At 33.3% G+C, this 26,491-nt stretch overlaps 1 protein-coding gene across 4 annotated transcripts in view; it reads right to left on the bottom strand.

The window, feature by feature from the left end:
* The window catches only part of CFAP47 (cilia and flagella associated protein 47), an 886,918-nt gene that overhangs the window by 299,594 nt on the left and 560,833 nt on the right, over positions 1 to 26,491 (bottom strand). For all 4 annotated transcript variants that reach the window (XM_016433371.2, XM_056826271.1, XM_007493353.3 and 1 more), the window contains 4 exons: positions 18,104 to 18,279; positions 16,762 to 16,869; positions 7,002 to 7,113; positions 4,163 to 4,267 (listed from right to left, as the gene is read on the bottom strand). In XM_016433371.2, the coding sequence (XP_016288857.2) occupies positions 4,163 to 4,267; positions 7,002 to 7,113; positions 16,762 to 16,869; positions 18,104 to 18,279 (501 nt within the window). The remainder of the gene's footprint in view (positions 1 to 4,162; positions 4,268 to 7,001; positions 7,114 to 16,761; positions 16,870 to 18,103; positions 18,280 to 26,491) is intronic.

The raw sequence follows: 26,491 nt of genomic DNA, 5'->3' as shown, positions 1-26,491 counted from the left end.
CCAAAAGCTAGAACCTGATGCCAAATGTGATGAGGATTTCATTACATGAGTGTAAGAAGACAATATATACTCTTACCTTATAGGAAGGGAAAATAATCAACAGTTGGTTATGATATTTCTCATGCTACAATGCAGGGAATTTCATTTATTTAACTACAGTGTCCACCATAGGAATGATATTGGAGCAATGCCAATGTAGCCATGGGCAGATCCAGATACATTATTGTTTTATATCTATGAGCTATGGCATATTCATATCACTCTTTGTTGTTGTTGTTGTTTTTTTAAATATATTTTGATGTGCTAATTACCTATATTTAAATGTTTCTTGAAGAACCATGATTAAGTCTAAGCATTACTCTATATTCAGACATACAGGGAACCAGTTCCTGTACCTTAAAATCAAAACCTAATTAAATAATTGACTGCCTAAATGAATCAATGTATCAATAAGAAAATTAAAATTCCAAAATAAGTTTTATGGAGATGATTTTTTTCTAATTTCTATTTTGTGTTTTCTAAACTGTCTAGATTTTGTAAAGCCTGAATTCCAGTGAAAACTAACAATAAAATTCATCAGTTTTTGAGGCAATGATTTCTAAAGCCAGGACCTCCCTTCTCCAGACTCAGCTCTCTATGCACTGAGCCACTTATTTGCTCCAATATTTTATTTGTAAAGCAAATACATATCTTCTTTTGCATCATTTAATATTTCTTAAGAATAACTTTGAAAACTTTAAATCTTAATTAGAATGCTTGTGAAAGATAAGAATAGGCCAGAGGTAACAGAACAGAGCTTGTCCATAGACATAGATTGCTATGATCATTGATACTCACGATGGGTCTTAGGACCCTTGCTGATTTCAAATATTCTCTTTTCATTTATAATCTACTAACCTTTAAGTGGAGAAAGTTAAACAAATAAAGGAAAACTGAGGTAAAGAATGACCACACTTAGGAAGAAAACTGAGTAAAAATTCAGAAAACTTGAAGTCAGCACATGGTAGTTGATTCATTCTAATAAAAGAGTCTGGTGGAATTGCATTTTTATTGTCTCTCTACTAACCTCATCTTATTATGTTAAAATTAAAAATACCTGCTATTCTGGCTATAAGTTGAACATATAATTAAACTGCCACTTTGGTTACAATATTCAAACAAAATTAATTTTAGGATTCAAAAATTGCTGTCAAGTGACTATAGCCTGAAGTTGGCTGTTCACTGTGTAGAACACTCCAGAGATCCAAACTAGAACAAATGAAGTAAATAATAAGCATACTAAATTTCTTTCAATTCAGCAAAGAGATACAATCATGAATAGCGAAAGCTTAAACCATAAGCACTGCCATTAGTTGATTTTAGATTATTCAGCTACTCAGCAATGAGATGGCTTAAAGTGTCAGTTGAGATATTTAATCAGTGAAATCCAGGGAGGAAAAAAAATCAATGCAGGGTTTTTTGAACATTAAAAGTTGCTCCAAAATTCTAGATCTGAACACACTCTGAACATATCTTTAAAGAGAGGAAAAGAAATACATCTTAGTTACATATACACATTCACAATAAAATTATTTGTTTGGAATGTTTAAACAATTAATGCCTTCCTGTGACCTGGTATCAGTTTACAAAGGATAATAATCAAAGGAATTAAACAAAATGGGAAAAGTAAAATTATTCAGGGATGAAAAGGGTAAATAGAAATCACAAAGGTTAGAGTAATACACTGAAAAGGTTGAGAGGGTCTGGACAAAGCAACTGAAAAGATGAGTTATTGAGCAAAGTAGAGCTTCACACAAAACCCTGGAGATTCACCATTATTTGAAAGCAGATATGCAAGATGACAGAAATTAAGCTTCAGGGATCAATTGGTCCATGAAAGATTTAAGTAAATTATTTACTTGTTTTGTTGCTTTTGTAGTTGATGTAGAATTTAACTTTTAATTTGTAGGACACTCCTCTCTAAGCTATTAAGTTCAAAGTAGATAATATTTGTGTTGTCAAACTCTCCTTGAATACACATAATTTTGATCAGAGATTCAAGCACAATTCTCGATAACAAGAAAAGTTAAGGTGGTTCTAAATATCACTTGAAAAAAATGGACCCAAATGGATTTGTGTTGAAAGAAAATAGACTCACTTGATCTTGTTGTTCTCCTGTTTGTGAGAGAAAATTCTGCTTTCAATTTGTTATGGAAAACACAGCAGGAGAACTCAAAAAAAGGTTCCCAAGTCAGCAGGTGGACAACCTTCTGTTAAATCCATGGAAAGATATGGATAAATTTTCCCCAAAAAAGGGGCAGAAAGAACCAAATTATCACTGCATCATTGCCAGAATAACCTCATCGAGCAGATCATGAACCCAGAGGATTGGAGGATAGAAGCTTTGGAAAGACAATGGGACACAGAGGAAAAGGGGCTCAAGACTTCAAGTCAAAGACGTGTTCCAGTGCCAGCTTTGCTACTTGCTGCCTAAACAACCTGAGGTAATCCCCTTTTTAATTTTTTTTGGCATGTATGTTTTATTTATTTTAAATTTAGAAAAATTTATTTGATTTAACTTAGAGTATTTTTCCATGAGTACAAGTTTCATGTTCTTTCTCTCCCCCCAACCTCCTACCATAGTGGACATGCAATTCCACTGAATTTTACATTTGTCACTGATCAAGACCTATTTCCATATTATTAATATTTGCAACAGTTATTTAGAGTCTACATCCCCAATCATATCCCTATCAACCCATTTGATTAAGCAGTTGTTTTTCTTCTGTTTTTCCACTCCCACAGTTCTTTCTCTGGATGTGTATATCATCTTTCTCAAAAATCCTTTAGAATTGCCTGGATCATTGCATTGCTGCTAGTAGAGAAGTCCATTACATTTGATTGTACCACAGTGTATCAGTCTCTGTGTACAATGTTCTCCTGGTTTTGCTTCTCCCACTCTGCATCAATTCCTGGAGGTTGTCCAAGTTCACATAGAATTCCTCCAGTTCATTATTTCTTTGAGCACAATAGTTAATTCCATTATCAATGTATACCACAATTTATTCAGCCATTCCCCAATTGGAGAACATCTCCTCATTTTCCAAGTTTTTGCCACCACAAAGACCACGGCTATATATATATTTTTGTACAAGTCTTTTCCTTATTGTCTCTTTGGGGTATAAATCCATCAGTGCTATGGCTGGATCAAAGGGCAGACGGTCTTTTTAGCGCCCTTTGGGCATAGTTCCAAATTGCCCTACAGAATGGTTGGATCAATTCACAACTTCACCAGCAATGCATTAATGTCCCAATGGTGCCACATCGCCTCCAACATTCATTATTTTCCTTTGCTGTCATGTTAGCTAATTTTCTAGGTGTGAGGTGGTACTGAGCTAATCTCTTGACCTCTCTAGGCTTCATTTGTGAAATGAGAGCATTGGACTGAATGACCTTTTAGGGTCCCTTCAGACCCTATACTTTTGAGAACAAATTCCATTCTCTTAGTATTGTGCTCAGAATATTGTAAAGGTGGATGACCATTAAAAATTTTTGCCCGGAGAACAAGGAAAGAAAAAGCAAGTGATTTTAAAAAGAAATAAAGCATTACTCTAATGCTCCACCTCTACAATGGTGACTCACCTGGGTCAAAATTTTTGTTTTGTTATCTGATCTTTATGAAAAGCATAGTGCTATTTGAAGTAGACCATAATAAATGTGACTGATACATTTCCATCTATTTTCACCCTTTCAAAACTGAGAAAAACAAAACCAAACAAAAATTCAAGGCATGACTCATTTTTAGACCAAGTATAATTTCAACCAAAAGTAAAATTGTATGCCAAAGGTCTAGTGGTTAGAAAGATTGTTTCAATATTCTAGTATCCCAGATATATTTGGATAGTATGTTGATGAAATGATAAACATATGATGGATTAAAGTTTTCAAAATGATACATTCACAAATTAATGTATGTAATAAGATATGTAATTATGCTATGTAATAAGATAACAGGTGAAATTGAGGATAGGAAGATATCCATCAACAATCATGTCTTCCTGTTTGTATTCTAAACCTTTGGTTCTAAACTCCAGAAAACAGTGTAGAAATAATCCCATGGTCTGAAATACCTATCAGATATTAAAATACTAGTACTTTGATATTGCGTTTTGTTTTACTTTACCTGTTTACACTGAAAGGTGAATGAAGCTTGATGGTTAGCTCTTCCAAGGGCAGAAGGATAAAACTGAACAGGCACTTCAGTAGTGGAGTGAGGTGGCACAATAAACTATGAAAACAGAAAAGAAAAAAGAAAAAAAATAATACTTTTGTTTGAGACATTCTTCTGCTTGTGTATATGTCTCTCTGTGTGTGAGTGCATACACCTGGTGCTGATGTCAATGTTGATGTTTATGTGATTAATATTTTCAGCTACTCCTATTCTTCACTCTTGGTGCTAAACTTGATAAAGTATACTGCAGTAAACAATTTTAGTAGTAGTCACAGTACATTTATTACCCCTAAAATAACAGTAGAGTGTTATAGACTTTATAAAAAGAAGGTAAGTTTAGATACACAATCTGACTTGAAAGCTTGATAAAAATATTACTTTTATTTTTAATGTTTTTTATTTCATGTTACTGAACACATCATACCTTGTAGCAAGCAAAGCAAATTTAAAACAAATTAATTAGTTTCAAGAATAAAAGGAATGTCCTTACAATATATTAAAGACTAAGTAAGCTCCTTTTCCTTGAAAATTCAACATAGACATGTGGAGCAACAGGTTCCACTTTTACCCCTTTTCCTTTTGGAGATCTTGTAGCAATCAGTTCCAATGTGGTTTGAATAGCCTGGTCTGGTTGACTTAGAGAAATCCCGGAAACAAAAAGGCAACAGAGGAACTAGTAAAAGGCATCCTTGCTGATCATGAAGCTCGTTAAGAGGAGCTGTGGTACCAACAGGATATAAATGAAGTAACTGAACCTGAATAATCCTAAACTAGCTAGGAAAGGGAAAAAAAGACATACTCAAGTCATAGAAGAAAGGAATATTCCCACATCATGATAGTACCTTGTGAGAACCTCAAGATTAAAGAGAAAGGGTGTGGGACAGTTGTGTACTAAAATGGTTACAAATATTAGGTCACTCATTTGGTGAGGTACCCACAAAAGGCTGGTTTTTGAGCTCCAGGATAATAGCTCCACTTGTATTAGATACTACAATAATAATCTTCTGTAGGAAGATGAGATTTACCATCAATTTGAGAAAAATCCAGTTGTGGAAGCCGGAAAACAATGTACAGAATTTCTAAGAAATGAAACATGTGAGGCAAAAATGTGAGTGCTAGCCACTGAGCTATAGGAGTTTATAGCAATTCAGCTGAGATACAAAAGGCAGTGAATACAATCTATGAGAGTTGCTATAGAAAGGGGAATGTGAATCACATAAAGGGACAGGAATGTTGGGGAACAAACCTTCCCCTCCCACTCTTCTTGTGGGCATCCCAAACAGGGCAAGATATACTGGTCACTGGCCTGAGTGAAGTAGCAGTATAAAGGCTGTTTACTGCTGGAAAAAAAAAGGGGGTCTTGATTCAGATGTCTTTCTTATGAGAAGGCACAAGGTATCAGCAAAAACATACCTACATTTTGAGACTAATGAACTTTCATATTGTAAGAGAAATGGTGTTACCCATGGAGAAATGCATCAGTATTTATGTTTTAAGGGCAATAGATGACCCAGACAAATAAGAGGTCCCCAGAGAGTAGTCAGACTCTTCACAGCAGAAGCAAGCTTCTGACACAAGGATTACAATCAGATGTTTTGAGGTCTTCTTTAGCCTCCACAACAAATATCAAATAAGTTTTTTTAGAGTAATACTTTGGAAAAAAACATTAGTCTGATTCACCTACACAAACCATCTCTATCACTCTGCATAGAATTTACTCCTCCATATCTCTTAGAATCTTTCTCTTCCTAAAAATAAAAACACAGAGATTGCCTTATCTACAAAGTTCTTTCTCACACTTGCTCCTCCCACTTAAAAATGACTCCCATTCTCCTTGAATCTTTCATAATACTACTCTTCCAACAAGATTTTTCGCATCATGAGGGTGGAGAAAGTAGTGTCTTTAGTTTTTCTATGCCTTTCAAAGATGCATGACTTATAATCAAAGTAGGTCCTTAATAGTAAACAAATTTTAGAATTTACCCTTTTAAAAATATTTTAATCTTGATAGAATATTTCTTTGGGAGGTAATGTAAGACAGTGAAAACACCACTAGTTGTGGAATCTAGGTATACAGGTTGAAATACAGCTTCTAATCTTCTCTGTGTGAACTTTGGCAATCAGTTATAACTTTGGTCCCAATTTTCTTATCTGTAATATGAAAGTTTGGGCTAGAGGGTGTCATGGATCACTTCTAGTTCCAACTCTTTGAACATATAATTGATTATTAATTAAGGGGGCAGCTAGGTTCCTCAGTGGATTGAGAGCCAAGTCTAGAGGCAGTAGGTCCTGGGTACAAATCTGGTCTCACATACTTCCTACCTTTGTGACCCTGGGCAAGTCACTTAACCCCTATTGCCTAGCCCAGCCTGCTTTTCTGCCTGACAACCAATATACAATATTGATTCTAAAATGGAAGGTAAGGTTTTAAAAAAAAGAATTAGTAAAATATAGAATTCTATGATTTTAACTTTAAGAACATCCTGTTGGACTACTTCATCCACTTTATTTTATAAATGAGGCTAATGAAGCTCACACTGAAAGATTCCTATAGCCAGTTTTTAGCAGTAAAAATGGAATGAGAACCAAAGTCTTCTAATTCTCAGGATAACATTTTTTCCACCAAATTATGATTTTGTACTAAGTGCTTTGAAAGGATTTGATGACTTTTAAAAATCAGCTGAAGCAAATTTGGTGTGTTACAAAACATAAAATACTATATTATTTGGAATTCTATGTTTTTTGCTGGAAGCTATAGCAAAGATAGTTATTATTTTTCAAATATACTTACTATTGTTTTTTTGCTTGTATCCAATAAAAAATTTATAGGATTACTGTTGATAACTCTCAATTCCAGGGTTTCACGTGTTGTATTAACTAAAGGGATAGTCAAATTGATATTCCTGCAAGAAACACAAATGCATCACTAACAGGACTTAAATTATAACATTAAACATAATAATATTCAGCAAATTCCATGAATTTCATAGTTTAAAAAGCAAGAATAATCTTAGATAAATGAATTAAGTATTTTGATATTATGAAACCTCTGTAACTTTCTTCATCAAAAATCTTCACCTTGTTTTTTTATTTGAAAAAAAGTAGCTTGAAGTTTTGTAAGTAATTGTGAACATATTATAATATTCACATGACTACTCAATTGATTTTCCTTAAGCATAGATCTGACCACGTCATTCACCTATTCAATAAATTCAGTGGCTCTAAGATCAAATATAATCTCCCATATTTGGCTTGGCAATTCTTTTAAAATCTAAGGCAAACTTGTCTCTCAAGATTCTGTATCTATTATTCCTATTCCCACACTTGTCCCACAACTAGACAAACTGCCGTTCTCCATGTTCTGCATTTATGGTATTTCATTTTTTGTCCCATTGACTTGGTACTAGATGTTTCTCCTTGCCTGGAATGTACTCTGCTCCCCTCCTCACATCCATTTCATTGAATCTCTTTCTTCTTTCAAGATGTAAAACAAGCAATACTGTATACAAGAAATCTTTCCCGATTTTCCAAATGCTAACATTCTCCTCTCTACCTGACTTTAATTTATTTTCTATTCTTTCTGTATATGTATTCTAATGATACTTATATATGTGCATATAGATTTTCCATCTATAAAATTAATAGAACAGAAATTAATTCTAATCAAGTGACAAACAACACCACATGTATTTACTTTCCTTGCAAGAAATAGTTGAGACCATATAATTAACAGTTACTCCTAAATCCTTTTAATATATAGTTTCTAAGCCATGATTCTTCTTTATAATTTTATAACCCTGAGCAATGATATGAAATTATTATATATAGTGCTCTTCATTTATGTATACATTCTCTTCTAACTATATTTATTTCCAGTTCCCTTCCCTCTCTCAAACAAATATGTCAAGAATAATTTTTTTATGTAAAGATGATTATACCATTCATTACAACCTAGGGAACATTCACTCTGTGCAATATGAATATTATGATTTTTTAATTATAATTCTGTGACCCTCCAACAGAATAAAATTAACAGTATGAGGAAACTGAACATCTAATCAGTCTAAATTATAAAATATAAACTGAATTCCTCTTTCCAGAAAATTAGATTAAAAAAGCCTAAATGAATACATAATGATACTTCTTAAAAGGGAAAGGGAGTGAAATACTATTCTTAGAAAATAGATTCTGAAAGAGACCACACACCACAAGCTAGTTCCATCACCAAAGTTGCCTACATTTTTCTCAAGTGTTCAAAAATTATAATTAAATGAAAATCTATAAAATAACCCAAATATTGTAAGATCACTCTAGTCTTTTAGTTTTGTAAAGGAAAACCTACTCATTGAATATAAGCTTAGAAAGTCAGTAGTCCACTCTAGAATATGTATTAGGAAAACAGAAAGGTTTATAAGGCTCAAACTCAAAGGAGTAATGGGATACTAGTATTATTGATTTTTACACCATAATGTGAGAAAATCATCAGATTTCAAGAACAAAATTTGACTTGTGATTTAACTGAATCTGTGGGATGGTGCAGCATATTTAATATTTGAGTTTCACTTATTTGCTTTCACCTTATCTTATCATTGATATATTTTATTTTGTTTCAAATCAAATTGCTACAATGAATGTACCCATATACATATGTGACTCATGTCTTTATTTTCAAATGAAATGAATTAAAAAGCTACAGATGTCTATCCAAGGATAAGCATAAGCCAATAATTTATTAATTCATTAAACAAACAAGCTGTTTCCTATTCAAAAGGAGTTAAGATTGGGTATTTCACTAATCACTGCAATTTTTTATGGAAAGAGTACATAAGATATGAAGCAGAATTTTTCCAAATTGAATTTGTTAATCCTCTAAACTTTGATGTACATCCATGAAATCAAAATTGATAGATGCCTTACAATATAGAGAGGTATTAAATTTCACATTGAGGCAGGTTAATCACTTCACCTGCTGTGAGGTTAACTCTATTATAAACTGTGGTTGACTTTGCTCGATTTATATTTCTTGCAGACAAAAAATCCTCCTACCCCAATTCTTGAGATTTTTTTTCCATCCATATCTTCAGTATTAATATGTCAGACATTGTGTGGTAATAGAAGGTATGTGGTTAAAAAGAAATTTAACTCTTTTGAAAGCCCTTGTTTTTGTGAGGACAGAACTGCTCCTTCCCAGTTCCTCCCCTCAGTCTTCTCTTTGGGAATAGCTTCATTTTCCCCTCTCAGTAGAAGAAGGGACCCTTTGAACAAGGGGAAGAAAACAATAGTAAGACACAACTCTTCAAACCTACAGTCTAAGGGAAGGATGTGCAGTTATTTCCACTAAGCATCAGCTAACACTGGTTTTAGCTCTATTGTGCACAGAGGAATCCTTGATTATAGAGATTTACATGGTTTGATTTTTTTCTCTGCATTCTGGGTTAGCAATGATTTTTTTTCAATCAACAAAATTTCTTTTCTTTTTCTCCAGACACTCCAGCTGGCATGATTTTAAAACTTCTGGAAGAGTCTATCATTCTATCTCCTTCTTGGTACACACCATGTACATCTTCACTATTCTTTCTTTCTCCTCATTCTAATGTGTGAAACACATACAAAGCAGATCGACCATATGTTTCTAATGGAAATATTCATTCTGTTATAGAACAAATATTTATTAACATTTTATTATGTGTCAAAAATATGCAATGCATTGGTGATATGGGGAAAACCAAAAACAAGGTCTTTTTCTTAAAGAAGTTCACACTTAATTGGGGAAAATTATATGTAAACAACTACATGTTGTATATAAGCACTATACAATGCAAATGAAAGGAAATTTCAAAGGGAAGGCAGTAAGAGCTGGGGGAGATGGAGGAAAGCCTTCTGCAGAAAGAAAACTTTGACCTGAGTCCTGATGGAAATCAGAAGTCAGGAGGAAGCCAGAAGCCAGGAGGCAGGGGTGCAAAAAGAGATTTTTCATAGCATGAAGGATATCTAGTGAAAAAACATGGAGGGGGAGCGAGGTGTCACAGTGGATAGGACTCTAGGTCTGGAGTTGATCTAGGTTCAAATCTGGTTTAATACACTTCCAAGCTGTGCAACTTTGGGCAAGTTACTTAACTCTTATTTGCCTAGTCTTTGCTTTAACATTATTAACAAGGTAAAAAGTAAGGGTTAAAAAACTCTAGTGAAACTGCATGGAGTCAGATGATGGAGGGCTGAGCAACAGTCAATTAGACAAGGGAAGCTGGATCACAGAGTTGTGTAATTTCAAACCACAGGAATGCAAATGATGAGCAAAATAAAATGAAGATAGGTCTATGGTAGGAGGGACAGTCCCACAACCAAGCCAGACTTCTGCTCATGACCAAAAGACCCCAGTACTGTGGGAGACCTTCCGATTATGCCAAAGAACATCACAACTTATATACAAGTTAAAAATACTATGTTAAAATAGATCAGAATATGCTTCTCGTTGGTAGAAGAAGTCAGTCACTTGATGGAAAAGGGGGGAGTGGTGAAGCCTGAACTAGTGACCCAAAGGAAAACAGTGAGTGGTGTTGGGTGATACCAGGCTCCCAACCCAGGTCAGGACTATTTCAAGACCATGATTATTGCTGAAGGTGCATGATATAGCAACTTTGAAAGGTGGGACAGACACTAAGGCCCATGCTAAAGCAGTTATTTACTTAATGCAAAACCTTAATACTTATACTAGAATGATCACAAAAAGCGTGCTAAAATCATGACTGTGTGGGATGAAATTTGTGCATTATTCCCCCAATATACATTGATTAGTATTAGTAACTATAGCTTGGCAGCATCCTACCTAGAAATAGTGAAGTTAGGTGCCCTCCACTAGGAGACATCAATCTCTCCTTTTGAAGAGTAAAAGAAACCCCCTCCCCCAAGCAGCTTTATACATATATATATATATATTAATATAGACATTTAATATACTTTTTTTCCAACTATGGCTAAGAGACTGTCTCCTCCCTTTTCTTCTCTTCCCCTGGGAAGAATTCCTATGAGAGAAATCTCAAAACTTACAAGTTATAATCTTGACTATATGCCCCAAGAAAAGTTGTGGTGCTATAATCCAAATGAATGTTTCAAAGAGTGTTCCAGCCCTTGGACTGGCCTAAAATCCTGACTCAACTAAAAAAACTGCAAAGCTAATGAATAGTCCCATATGCTTTGAAATTTCAGAAGCACTGGGAAAGGAATGAGGAGGATAGAAGAAGAAGGGCAGAATAATACACAAATGATGGGGAAGTAGAGGTAGCATTGTGTTGGATCCTTATAAAATCTGAGCAAACCTAGGCATTGATGCCCACTGTTTCTGGGACCTCATCTGTGGAGCCTCTCTCCTCTCTCTCTCTCTCTCTCTCTCTCTCTCTCTCTCTCTCTCTCTCTCTCTCTCTCTCTCTCTCTCTCTCCTCTCTCTCTTTTTCTGTATCTCTGTCTCTCTCTGCCTCCTTTTATGTCTCTCTCTTTTTGTCTCTCTTCTATCTCTCCTCTCCCTCTACCCTTAAGCCCACCCCCACCCCTTGTGAGGAATGCTGGTTCTGCCTGACTGGTATTCCCTCATCCTGCCCCCCCCCCCACTACCATGGGATTGAGAGGCTCTAAAGGTTTTGGTGATGTAAGACTGAATCTCAGAGAAAGGTAAAGGCTGAGAACATAGACATTCAGTAGTAATACAAAAGAAATGCATACTAAGGGGAAAGTGTGCTTAATTAAAGAACAATAAATTAAATTAAATTAAAGAATAATCTTACAGAATAAGGTTTGAATTTGGTCTTCTGGACAAAAAGAAAAGATAGGATGGAAGGAAACAGAGACATTACTGCATAGTACCGTTTTGCTGAACAGCCTGAGACTTGAGTCACTTCTTAGCCTCTGGATTCTTCAATGAGCACACCATAAAAGAAAAGCTGGAGTCACAGTGACAGTACAGAACTTTGGTTACTATTCTACAGAAGGGCAGTGCTTGACCTCTCCAATTGTTCTCTGGTGTTGCTATGTCTCCCTTAAGTTTCTTTCCCCAAAACTTATTTACCTAGATCATTATCAGCTCCTCCCTTGGCCATTCCAAGACATCCTTATTGTGTGATAGCTATTTAAGAGGTGGTCCAACTTTCCACTGCTCCCTATCAACACAGGTGGGCAGGTCCTTTTCTTCCTTTCATTTATTAATCAAATTCTATTAAAATTTGGTGTTCTCAAGAATAAAGAAAACACAAAAAGCAGCAGATTGAATGGAACTCTGATCCCAGAAATGAGAATATATAATCATTCTTCACAATATAGAGAAATTAATACAATATGTGAAAAATATGTTCTCATAACACGTTTAGTGAACCAAACTCAAAAGTCAGAATGTGTATTTTCTTGGCAAAGGTGTAAAAGAAGTTAAATAATATTTCACATAAGCCCTAATGGGATAGTTCTAAGGAAAAAACATTGTCTTCAAGTTCATGGTCAATACTGAGGGAAACAATAGTCAAGGGAATTTGCAGATTGTAAGGAAAGAACACTAGTTAAAAGACCAGAGTTCTACTCCTAACTCTCCCATTAAAAACATGTGAACATATAATTGATATCATATTGCTCACCTTTTCAGTGGGTAAGGAAAAGGTAGTGGGAAGAAGAGAATTTGAAATTCAAAAAAAATTATAATGAATGTTAAAACATGCAAAGAAATACAATTAAAAAAATAACAAACCTATAGGTTTTCTCTTGACCTGTTTCCCCATATGTAAAATGAAAAAGCCCAATTCAAGGATCTTCCCATGTCCTCCAGATTAATAAATGATGACTAATTGATTAAATGTCAGTGATCAAAGGGTGAAATGTAAATCTATGCATGAGGAAAGCCTATTATTAAAAGTCCAAGAAAAGGCAGTTATGATTTCATGGACATACAAAAAGGGGAAATGAATGATGACTTGAGAATAAGAAGCCTTCAAAAAATAAATTGCTCTAAAAAGTATTTCCTAGAGAACAACTCAGGAGAAAACGTAAAGATTGTTGCACTTATAGTTATGCATGGACCTATTCTATTTCCTCTAACTAATGGGAGTTTTCGATTTTATATACTCACTATACTCATCACATTCCATATTGCTTTGCACACAGTCACTTTTTGAAGGTCTGTTGAATTGAAAGGGGGGGAAATTGCACCCTTGGTAGCAAAAAGAATTCATAAATTCAATTATTGAACTGTTTCTATTAATTTTAGATGGTTCAGAAGGGGAGGAATGGTAGCCAAAAGATTGGAAGTAGTATCAATTTTACTTTGCTTTAAATTTCCATAAAAAGAAGAAGTATGGCTCCTCTAAAATATATACTCTTGATTTTGACATCTATCTCCATTAAAAGTTTTAGAGTGCAGCATTAAATGGACAGTTTATGGAAACATATAAAAGGAAATAGAGATCACTAGGAAGCAGCATAGTTTTACTAAGAAGAATCAGCACTTAACCTTACTCCTTTTCTCACATGGGCCAACTATGCTTTCTCTATCATGGTAGCATCATTCAATACACATATGGGAATGCATTTATATATGTGCAAATATACATACGTGCATTTTTCCATTATAAGATGTTGGTAGAAATAACTACAAACATCATTATATGTTTGCATGCATGTATATTCAAATATACATGTGTATTTATCTGTATACGCATACACACATAGGTCTATATAAATACATAGGTAATTATAATATCATATATAGTATATCATCTAATATTAGAGTCTCTATATTAGAAGAAATGAACAGTATTTGTTGTAATATTGTTTCCTATATGAAATTAATCCAATAAAAAGAGAGATCTAGCATTCTGCTTGAATGTTTAATGGAAAATGAAATTATCTGAGTTCCTTTCCAGCGTAGGTGATTTCTAAAATGAAATAGTGTATAAATGTAAAAGCAAGTGTTGACATTATATATATGTGTGTGTTGGAGAATAATGTAAGAAGATATAAAATCTGGGTACATTTGCAATTTCATAATGTGCATTATAAAAATTGCTGGAGGATAAGAAATTATGATTGAGGGTTTTTTCCAGAAGGTTTTTGTAGTTTTGAAATGAGATCTACTTCAAAATTTTTGTTGACTTATGAAAACAAAGAATATTTTTCCTAGGGATTTTAAATAATGTTATAGCTTAGTGAATTGAAGTAACCTAGAGGCACTTTCAGAATTTAAGTCCACAATCCTTAAAACTTACATTCTTCAAGCAGAGAGTTAAGAAAATTGCCTGTACTGTGTAGAAGAAAAAAAAAGCAGGAAAAAAGAGAGAAAAATATAGTGTTTAAATGACTGCCAAAAAACCAAGGGGCTGGAAGGAAATTTAAGGATCATCTAATCTAACCTGACCTTACATACCGATTTCACCATAAATCACATGTGGATGCTAAAATGAAGTTGCAAGTGCATGGTAAGAGGTTTTATATCAGAGATACTTAATAATTGCTGTTTTCAAAATACCCTGTCCACTTAACTAATGGACAAAATTAAAATTTAATAATACATAATTGTTCTAGCTTTTGATCTATTGTTAAATAGTGCTATTATTTCATCTTGGTCTTTCTATTTTACAATAGCCATGATAAAATATTTATCATGCCCCCTGGACCATTTAAAATAGTTATTATAAAATCTTGTCAGAAAGATCTTTTATAAAGATATAAAATTCTTCCCTGGGAGATTAATGATGAAATCTTAATTTTTCATGTAGATACATGAATAGATTTTCCATATATTCAGCCAACTGAAACAATTTTCATAAGAAAATATTTTTAAGAGAAGTAAAGGCAACATCCAATGTATCCCATCCAATTCTTGTGTAGATTTAATAAAAATGAGCAGAAACAACATAATAGAACACACATGAGTTATTGAAAATCTTCATCATTCAGAATCAGGCTTCCACTTATTTGACATTAAACAGGTAGGTGGCAGAATCAAAATTGGTGTGGGACATGGAAGATCTGAATTAAAATACTACCAGACATATAGATGCTCTGTAACTCAGGGAAAATCACTTTAATCTCTCTCAAGCTCAGTTTCCTTATCTATGAAAAGGGAATAATAATATTCACTCACAGTTTTGTTATGAAGACGGAATGATATTGTATGTATATATTATTATATATGCATATAAAATGTTATACATATGTCACATATATAGTATCATATGTTATATCATGTCATGTCAGTATATATATATATATCTTAAAGTATATTAAAGCTAGATGATATTGCTTATTCGATGAGCTGTATTACCATTGTCCTAAGAGTTTGTCAGGGATTATGATCATCAGTTATTTTCTTCTAAAAGTAAAAAATGGGATAAACTAGCATTAAGGATAAAACAGATTCAGGAGAAGGGACATATTAAATAAGCTAGAGGTAAATAATACCCAAAGACAGAGAAGGTCAATGTCAATAAAGCACTAATGTCATTAACAAGATGAACATATAGGGATGCTGGAAAAGATCAAAATGAGCTTTTAATGTGGGCTTACTTTAGAGATTCAGAAATCCCATTGGCCTTTTATCTGTGCCCACTCCCATCTTCAACAGAATGTCTGTGACTGAATCATTGAAGTATATAATCTTGAGCTAAATGTTGAGGCCTACGAAAGTACAATAGAGGATAAACAAGGTGGAGTTGTTTCTGCACTAGCTCTCAGCTTCAATTCTGTATCCTTCTCATTAAACCAGCAAGTCTGCGATGATGAATCAAGAATACAAGTTTTTCCATGGTACAGGGTTATAGCAACCTGGTACCAGAAAGGATAAGGACTACTTCTGATACAGGTCAATAGATAAGAGTTCTATAGTTCTATAAACCTTCTGGAAAAAATGAAGATCCAAAAATTAATTGATTGTTTTGTTACAGGACATGGTCATTATTTTAAACATGGTTTTTGGTGCATGGTTCTTTTGCCAGAAGAAATGATCACACCAAAGTTGGAATAAAAAAAAAATTCTGAGGTCTTAAAATCAATCAATCCCCAAAAATTAAACTCTGAAATTTTGTGAATTTGCCTTAAGTATTTCAAGTCAGAATGGAAAAAAGTCATATTTTTTTCATGAATAGATTCACTTCTGTTTAAAGTAACGTTCACAATATTATTCTAAAGAAGTAAGTGGTTCATTTTATTTACCACTCAAATGAATTCCATCAAGATAAAAGAAGGTTGTGGGTTGATGGGAATATGTTTGAGAATGTAGACTGTAAATGATCACCCTAGTGCAAATATCAATAATATGGAAATAAGTCTTGATGAATGACACATGTTAAACCCAGTGGAATTGTACATCAGCTATAGGAGAGGGTTTGGGGAAGGGGAGGGGAAGAACATGAATCTTGTAACTATTGAAAAAATATTCTAAATTAATTAATTAAATAAAATTTTTATACATTCCACTAAAAGAAAAACAAAATAATAATTATAACTCATGTAAAATACTAAACACATTAAAGCAAAATATTAATAGCAGAAGATAATTAGTCCAGTGACTCCCAACTTACTTTCCAAGGTAACATTGAATTTCAGGCAGTGTAGTTGGTCTTGGCTTTTCAGCAGTTAATTTCAATAAATACCAGAACTCTATACCCACATGAGGCTGGAAAACAACACTGGAAAGAGAAATATTCAAAATTGCATTAGCAGGACTACTATTAGGGAAGCAAAACAAAAGTTTAAATAAGTAGCAATATATAGCCTGGGGCACAGCTTCAAATAACTTGCAAGCTCATTGTGAAACCCCTTGGAGAATTTTATAACTATATAGATTTAGTGTTTTAAATTAAAATTGTGAAATATTGTGAAAAAATTGTGAAAAATCAATAATTTACTTAATGCATTTTTCCAAATCCATTTTCAGAACCATTTATTTCAGTACTAGTGTGAGCCATTCTACAGAGACGTAGTAATCCAAATGGAATATCACAGGAAAAGTGGCTGGTATATAGTACTGTGCTATTGCTATAGTTCCAAATGAGAAAAAAAATCCTAGAAAATCTTCACAAATATAACATATATAAATAAATTACTTCAATATCATCTCAAATCTACCACATATTCCATACTTATTTTCTTGATTCTAAGTATGAAAATATTTTACATTGAAAATTTTAGCAAAATATCAAAAAAAGGAACTTTGGTAAAACAAAAGCATAAATCTACTGTGGCATAACGATGTACCAGAAGATTCTGGTCTTCAAAAATTAATATAAAGAATAGTAAAGTTAATAAGATTTTCACTTTTACCAATTGGAGTAATAGGTAGTTTCAGATCTTACCTCTGACATACTCTTTGTGTGGTTCTTGCTAAGTCATTTAAATTTGCAAGGTCATGAGAAATTTTATAAAGTCAATAAACTTTTCTTAAGTGCTTATTGTGCTATACAGTATATTTTGCAGAGGAAATGTCTGTCTGTATACAGAAAGTTTCCATGGTAGGTTATTTCCTATACAGATTCTCTGTTCTTCAGAGAATTTCTAGATAATAAAAAAGTTAAATGGATTTCTATAAATGAAAATGGTACTTGTTTTCATTTGTTTTGAATGAAATGTTCTTTTTTTTTTCATTTAGCGCACTTTTTCACTCAAGAAGTTTCAGACTACATTCATAATGAAAGGGGATACGAATATGAAAACTACAAATAATGTAACATAATTTGTAAAGGAATAAAATGGTAAGCATTGAAGAAAGCACATGGCCACATCAAAATGCCACATTACACTTGCCTTCTATAAGATAAAAGAGAATGTTCTTAAAGGTTAAGGAATGCAAAGAAATAGGCATGGTCACAGAAACTAATTCCAGTATGCAAACATTTGATATTCATTAGACTTTCTAAAACGTACCTTTCATTTACAGAGCCTGTAATCATTGGGGAATATTTGAACACATAGGTTCTTGTTTCATTTGGCTCCAGAGTAAGTGTGGATTCTCCACTAAGGGAAATGTCTGTTAATATCACATCTAAATGGAGTTGTTTTTGTTTAGGATTAGTAATAGATATTTCGATTCCAATTGTGTCCTGAAGTTAAAAGAAAATACAAGCAGCTTTCAGGATCAACAAAATAATTATTTTTCTGAAGCAAATCATAAGATAACTTCTACCACACAGTTGTTTCTATTCAAAAGAGTTCTTCTTTAACTTGATTTAACCATTGATTGCATTTCTTGTATCCTAGGACTCACTCTTTTCTTAGAAATATGCATTATAAAACAAGGCAATAATTCTATAACAAAGCATTAAAAATAAACATTTATGTAGAAAGCCATTTTTCTATGCTGTTATAAAAGTATTTATATTACTTTTGTCCATTTCCTGAGTTTATACCAGGGCTCTAAATCAGAAAACCTCAAATTGTCTGGAGAGTAGAGAAAACTTTGCAATTGACACTGTATGGTTCTGGATCAACCTAGTTTATTTAATCTAAATCTCTCCATTTCTCCTTCAAACCCTGCCCAGGTTCTCATGCCCAGGGATTTCCATGTTGGTACCTTGCCCAAGATATTGCTCTCTATCTTTAATACTGCATCTGAGGTTGTTTCTCTACTCTCAAAACTTACCTGTCTTAAATGCTATTCTGTCTGAGCCCTTATTTCAGAAACAGTTATGGAATCAGAATTTGGGGAGTGGAAAAGAACTTGGATATGTCCCATCATCAGAGACCTACATAGTCATGACCTACTAATCCATTCTTTAACTTCCTTCCAAGGAAATTAGCTAGATCTGAAGAAGTACAGTGATGGGGCACCTCCTGTTTCCTGAGGAAGTATCTCATTTTGGAAGATTTTATTTGTTAGGAAATGTTTCTTTGCTGAATTCTGAAGTCATCTGCTTACACACAACTTTCATTTCTTGTTCCTGGTGCTCATCTTTAGAAAGAATAATAACAACCAAAACATACATATACAAATGTGTGCATATATCCATGTGTGTATGTTATACATTGATATTTGCATATATATATATATATGAACAGAGACACTAGTGTTTTAAATTTTGAAAAGCACTTTACATCATTCAACTCATTTAGGCTTCACAATAATCACACAAGCTAGGCACTGCATGTTATCCCTGTTCCTATCTTACATGTGAGGAAACTGAGATTCATAAAGGTCTTTCTATGGTCATACCAAAATTTCAAAGGTGGAATTTGAACAAAGCCCTGCAAGCCCAGCATTCTAATCACTAGAGTTGATGTTTATTTTTGTGAGCAAAAGTAATTTTAATTCTTCTCCAATTTTAAAGCCTTTAAAATTCTTGAAAACCATTAAGTTTTCTCTTTGCTACACATCTGTAATTTTTTTTATTTTATTCTTTTGGTTTTTTATTTTAATTTTTTTAATATTCATATTTGACACAATTTTGATTGTGTTAATTAATTAATTTAATAATCATTATCTGATATCTTGTGATTCATGTTCTCACCTCCCTCCCCAAAATGGCAGATAATATTAAATGTGTTATACATGTATTATCATACATGTTTCCATGTTCATCATGTTTTAAAAGTATAATTATTTCAAGAGATTCTTTCATGCCAAGATTTCCAGTTCTCTCACCATCCTATTTCCTCATCTCTGTGGGCAAGTTTACCAAATGGAAATTCCTAAGGGATAAATAAATAATTCTGAAAAAAGAAATATTTATATGGATGGTGATATGTCACCTGAACAAGGCAATATGTTGAAATTTGGCTGACATTGAGTGCTAAGGTATTCCAAAAGAGAGCATAGTGGAAATTTTGGACACAAGAGTTAACAAGTAAAGGAAACTTCTACATTTCAGAGCATTGTTCACAGTTCTTGAACCAAGCTTGATGTAGATGACTGGCAGGAGAAATGGGAGACATTCAATTCAAGGGATTTGATATTATCATTATAGTTTTGTACAACACATTAAATCATATAATGGTTTCCAGATGTTCATTTTAAAAAGTAAAGTTTTGGTTTAATTTCTTAATAATAGGATAAAAGTGGACAAATATGGAAGATTGGGTACAGAACAAACAAAATATTATAATGGGGAAGGAAAATAAGGATACTGTCTAGGATTTATCATTCCTATATGCTTCAGTTATAGATTCAAGTGTCTGAGACACAGCTCATGCTCAGGAAATTTATATAAGTACAATTAATTTAATTTTTTAAGGACTTAACAAAGACATATACTTCTGTGGCATAGTCAGCATTTTATCATCATTTTATACATATCATAATATATTTTAAGTTCAATCAGGAAATGACAAGTCTGCCCATGACTTCAGATTGTCCATGCCACTATCCCTTTTAATTTGAATTCTTTTATATCTGAGAGCAAATATGCTAGTAGGGCTTACTTTATGACTGCACCAATCATAAATAAGCTAGATAACAAATGCAAATTATTTGCAACATTTCACTGGGTCTTAATTATTATACATTATGGACTCAACAGATACTCCAGCTTTTTCTAAAGGAAGTCTTCCCCAACCCCTCTTAATTCCTGTGACTTACCTATGTTAATTATGTCAGACTTATCCTCTAGGGAGCTTGCTTTGTATTTGATTACTTGTTGACTCCCCTAAACCATTTTAAATTCTTTGAGGGCAAGGACTGTCATTTGCTTCTTTTTTGTTTAACCACAGCGTATCAAAGTGCTTAGCAAATAGTAAGCATTCAATAAATTTTGAATGGTAGATTGATTTCTGCCTCTGTGTTCTCATCTGGTCTTCCATGAACTACTGTGCCTATATTATATATGGATCGATGAAAGCAAATACTGTTTCACCAGTATCCCTTCCCCATTTCTCTAGTCATCTTTCTGGGATACAGAGTATCTTGGAGTGCCTTTTCATGTAAAAAGCTACTGAACTTTCATTGGACACTTGAAATATAAATGTCCTAAATAAAAAAGAAGGCTAGTATGTGAACTGAACCTATTTCATTTTGTGGGAAACTCTGACGTTATTACAAATTGTTAGGTGTCTTCCAGAAATATGCTTCAGTGTCTTTCTTTCTCAAGTTCATAACAGGTTCTGACCAAGTGCTTAGTTGTGCTAAAGCTTCTTTTCGTGAACTTAGCACATAGTTGGCTCATCTACTCTCTCTTTCACCTTTTGTTCTACCAAGTATCTAATCAGGCAGATTCTTTTGAAGGACAAACTTCATTTTCAAAAGTGGGATTATCCATTACTGGCTTTAGGATATTCTTTTATATTATTAACTTTCAGTTTCCTTTTGAACATTCATTGCCAAACCAAAATAAAATAAAATACAAGTATAGGGGGCAGTTGGGTGACTCAGTGGATTGAGAATCAAGTCCAGAGACAGTTGGTCCTGTGTTCAAATCTGGCCTCAGACACTTCCTAGCTGTGTGACCCTGGGCAAGTCACTTAACCCTCATTGCCTAACCCTTACCACTCTTCTGCCTTAGAACCAATGCAGGGTATTGAAAAAAAATTCCAACAGAATCCTATACAGCAATTACCAATGAACTAGAGATTTTTTCCTCACGTTCTCATTTAAAATTCAAATTTTATCCTCAAAATTAAAAATAAATTTATTAGTTTTTTAAAATCTTTTCAACAAGTCACACTTTATGTTACCAGAGAAAAGTTACAAGCATTAGTTATTTTTTGGACCAGTCCTGTTATTTTATTGGCCATGAGGATGTTCTATCTATCTAGTTAGTAATGGTTCTGAAACATATTTTTAAAGAATTATATGGATATATTGAGAAATGAAGTTATTTGTCTAAGGTTACATAGATAATGTATGTCAGACATAGAACTTGAGCCTGTTTCATCTTTAGTCTAGGCAAAAAAATGGAAAACCAGCTTTTTATCCACTATGTCATACTTATTCTCACCAATATTATATAAAATATTTAATATTTCATAGACAAGAGATTATCATGGAGGAGAGGAGATGCAGAGAGCCAGTTCCTATCCATACAATCACCATTCTTATGATGGCTATTCTAGTGATATGGGTGAGGGAGAAGTAGATTGTTAAAACCATTCAAAATTTTCACATCATATTTGACTTGCTAGAAGCCATTTATCATTAAAACAAAGCATGCTAAATCTCTGATTAATAGTACAATTTGCTTTTTCTCCTAGGACAAGAAAAATAAACTATTCAAATCTGGTTATGAGTTAATTATAAATTTGTCTCAAAGTAAACTATAGAAATACTAAAATACAGGAACGAAAATAGTTTCCTTTGATGATAGTCAATTATTCTATGTATTGTACCTTTGAAATACATTACCATATTAGAAAATTACTTCATGCAGAATGAACAGTGGGTACATACCATTTTGAATATTAAAATTAAAACTTTCTTTGAGAAGTTTCTTATTTCTAATAAGTAAACTAGTTGCAAACCACTTAACAGTAGCACTATTTCATTCAAGTATTCTAAATTTATTTTAACAATCCTCTCCTAATTATCTACAGTATTTTTTAAAAAAATAAATTCATTTCAGTGAACACTAACATAAGATATTTTACAAGAGAAGCTCCATCTGCAATTATAGTTAATTACATCTCTTTGAAAGGTATGCCACTGAGTGCATTCTATTTCATGATAAATGGATCTTGCTCAGTGGGTAGTTGATAGTCATTGGAATTGCTGTGATTTCTTTCCAGGAGAAGTCTGAAATATTTGGGCAATGTTTCACATGTTAGTGGTTCACTCCCTCTCTTTAGGGTGGACTATAAAGATTTACTGTAATGGTAGGATAAGGTCAATAATATGTTTAAGACTGCTGTGACTGATGCTTTATTGAAGATCAAGTAAAATAATGCTGACTGTATATGGTGGTTTCAGAAACCACCCTTCATCTTTACATGAGTTGTTTTGGGTTAGATGACAGATAGCATTCTTTTGAAAGTTATCCAACTTTTTTCCTCTAACTTACATCTAAAGATAAGTTTATTTAAGATTATATATCTATATCCAACTGACAAAGGCCTGGGCTTACTTAGAGAAACTATAACTTCACAAACCAAAAGTACAGACTTCATAATCTAAAACAAAAATTGGAGAATGCATTCTTGAATATTATCTGTAGTATTCAGAGAATGTGAAATAGAATTAATTTCTGTCTCAATCTCTCTCTGACTCTTATTGCTTCCCTTTCAAATTGAAATAAAAAGATGCATGGTGTGGTAATAATGATAGGGGAAATATAGCATGGTGTTAACAATCCTAGAGAGTAGGTTATATCATTGTCACCACTTTATAGATAAAGAATTTGAATCATAAAGAGGTAAATTGTTGAGACTGTAGGGCCAGTGCTCTCACCACTGTTCTACTTAACTGCTAAAATAGATAGATGGGAAAAAAGAATGATCTTGCTTTAAGTCAACTCTTTTAAAATGTTGAAAACAAATAGAACTTGTGAAGTTCCTGACTATAGTGTATTGGAGGTCTCTTCCTTTGCCTACTGAAGGGCTGAAAACAAAATATGCTGAGATATGAGAACATCAGATTGTCTTTGTGAGAATACTGAGAGCTTTTCTGAAGGCTATTGAGGTTCTCACTGTTAGTGTCTTAATTTTTCCTAAAACGTCTCATCAATTCCTGATGTTTAGTGATCAATATACTGTCTTAAACAATAGTATGAGACTCATAGTGGAGAAGGGATTTAACACATAATCACATAGTAAGACAGAAGCATGGAATGGAGCACATGTGACCCTGACTCCAAGACCACCTCTGTCAAGATGTCGTTTCATGTCTTGCTTGTCTTTTTCATTATTTGTACAAATGGTCCTTTTTCTTACAGGAAATACAATTAGATAAAATAAAATAAGACAACTAATTATACTGTTACTTCAATGACCTTCACTTTTATCAGAGTGGGTTAGGGCTCCATTTATGTAGATTTTCTTGGTGGATTTCTGTCACCACAAATGATCATCAAACAAAAGAAAAACTTATGAATAGAGGCATTCAAAACTTAGGTTAGTTTTCAAGTGACAGGTCTAGCCTTTGTGTGTGTGTGTGTATTTACATATGTGCATGTATTTATATACATATGTAATATGGTATTGTGTGCTTTAATGAATTTGAATGTATTGATATCTATGTCTATATCTCCCTATATCTAAAGATATATAATTATAACCATAGACATGTGTGCATAAAATAGATATAGATATAGATGATATAGATATAGATATAGATATAGATAAAGATATAAATATAGATATAGGTGATATAGATATAGATATAGATAAAGATATAGATATAAATATAAATATAGATATAGATGATATAGATATAGATATATATGGCAGCTAATAGGCATAGTGCATAGAATATTTTAAACAGGAGATTTAAGTTGAAAACAGCTTAGCTAAGTGATCCTGAGCACGGCAATGAATCTAGAAGTGTGCCGATAATTGTTTAGCAACTGGTTCCATTTACGCACAATATACTTAAAAAAAAAAGTTAGGGGGCAGCTGAGTGGCTCAGTGGATGAGAACCAGGCCTAAAGACAACAGGACCTGTGTTCAAATTTGACCTCAGACACTTCTCAGCTGTGTGACCCTGGGCAAGTCACTTATCCCCCATTGCCTAGCCCTTACCACTCTTCTGCCTTGGAACCAATACACAGTGTTGATTCTAAGACAGAAGGTAAGGGTTTAAAAAACTGATTTAGTCCTTTTATAATTTTTAAATTACATGTAGAAACAATTTTTAAAAAATAATTACTCTCCTCTCCTCCACACTACCTAAGATGGTAAATAACCTTATATAAGTTATAAAAATGCCATTATGCAATACATATTACCATATTCCCTTCGTCATGAATGAAGGCATATATCACAATAAAAGCAAAAATCATGAAGGAAAAGAAGTGAAAAATGCTGTTTCAAATTGCAGTCAGGCTCCTATATTTCCTTCTATGGCCATAGATAGAAATTTTCATAGTTATTTAGGGTTTATCTTGGATTCCTGCATTGCTGATAATAATTTGGTCTGTCTCAGCTGATTACCATACTAAATTTCTGTTACTTTGTAAAATGTTCACCTGGTTCTGCTTACTTTGCTTAGTGTCAGTTCATATAAGCCTTTCCAGGTTTTTCTGAAAATATCCTGTTCATTATTTCTCATGGCACAATTGTATTCTATTAAGCTATTTCATCTGTTCCCAAATTCTTTGTCAATATAAAATGAATTTCTATTAAAAATTATGTCCATGTACATACTTTTCATTTTTCTTTGATTTCTTTGGGATACAGACCTAGTACTGATATTGCTAGATCAAGAGAATGCATAGTTTTAGGGCCTTTAGGCATAGTTCCATAGCTCTCCACAATGGTTTTATTAGTTTACAGCACATTAGTATTCCATTTTTCCCACAACGCATTCAACATTTATCATCTTCCTTTTTGGTCATTTTAGCCAATCTAATGTGTGTGATGTTGTGAGATAGTGTCTCAGATTTGTTTTAATTTGCATTTCACTAATAATTAGTGATTTGAATTTTCATTTTTTTAAAAATATATTTTATTTGATCATTTCCAAGCATTATTCATTAAAGACATAGATCATTTTCTTTTCCTCCCCCCCCCACCCCCCATAGCCGACACGTAAGTCCACTGGGCATTAGATGTTTTCTTGATTTGAACCCATTGCTTTGTTGATAGTATTTGCATTAGAGTGTTCATTTAGAGTCTCTCCTCTGTCATGTCCCCTCAACCTCTGTATTCAGGCAGTTGCTTTTCCTCGGTGTTTCCACTCCCATAGTTTATCCTTTGCTTATGAATGGTGTTTTTTTCTCCTAGATCCCTGCAGATTGTTCAGGAACATTACACCGCCACTAATGGAGAAGTCCATTACGTTCGATTATACCACAGTGTATTAGTCTCTGTGTACAATGTTCTCCTGGTTCTGCTCCTCTTGCTCTGCATCACTTCCTGGAGGTTGTTCCAGTCTCCATGGAACTTCTCCACTTTATTATTCCTTTTAGCACAATTGTATTCCATCACCAACATCAACATCAACATATACCTGAATTTTCATTTTTTATATCACTATTGATAGTTTTGATTTCTTCTTCTGAGAAATGCCTGTTCATATCCTTTAACCATTTTTCAATTGGGAAATGAATTTTATTCTTATAAATATGACTCCATTCTCAACATATTTGAGAGATGAGGACTTTTTTAGAGCCATTTATAAAGTATTCCTCCAATTTTTAAATTTCCATTCTAACCTTGGTTGCATTGGTTTTGTAT

This window comes from Monodelphis domestica, chromosome 4, assembly GCF_027887165.1.
Source record: "Monodelphis domestica isolate mMonDom1 chromosome 4, mMonDom1.pri, whole genome shotgun sequence".
In the NCBI taxonomy this organism is placed as follows: Eukaryota; Metazoa; Chordata; class Mammalia; order Didelphimorphia; family Didelphidae; genus Monodelphis; species Monodelphis domestica.
The sequence above is the reverse complement of the archived record's forward strand: the minus strand, read 5'-3'. Positions and strand labels throughout refer to the sequence as shown.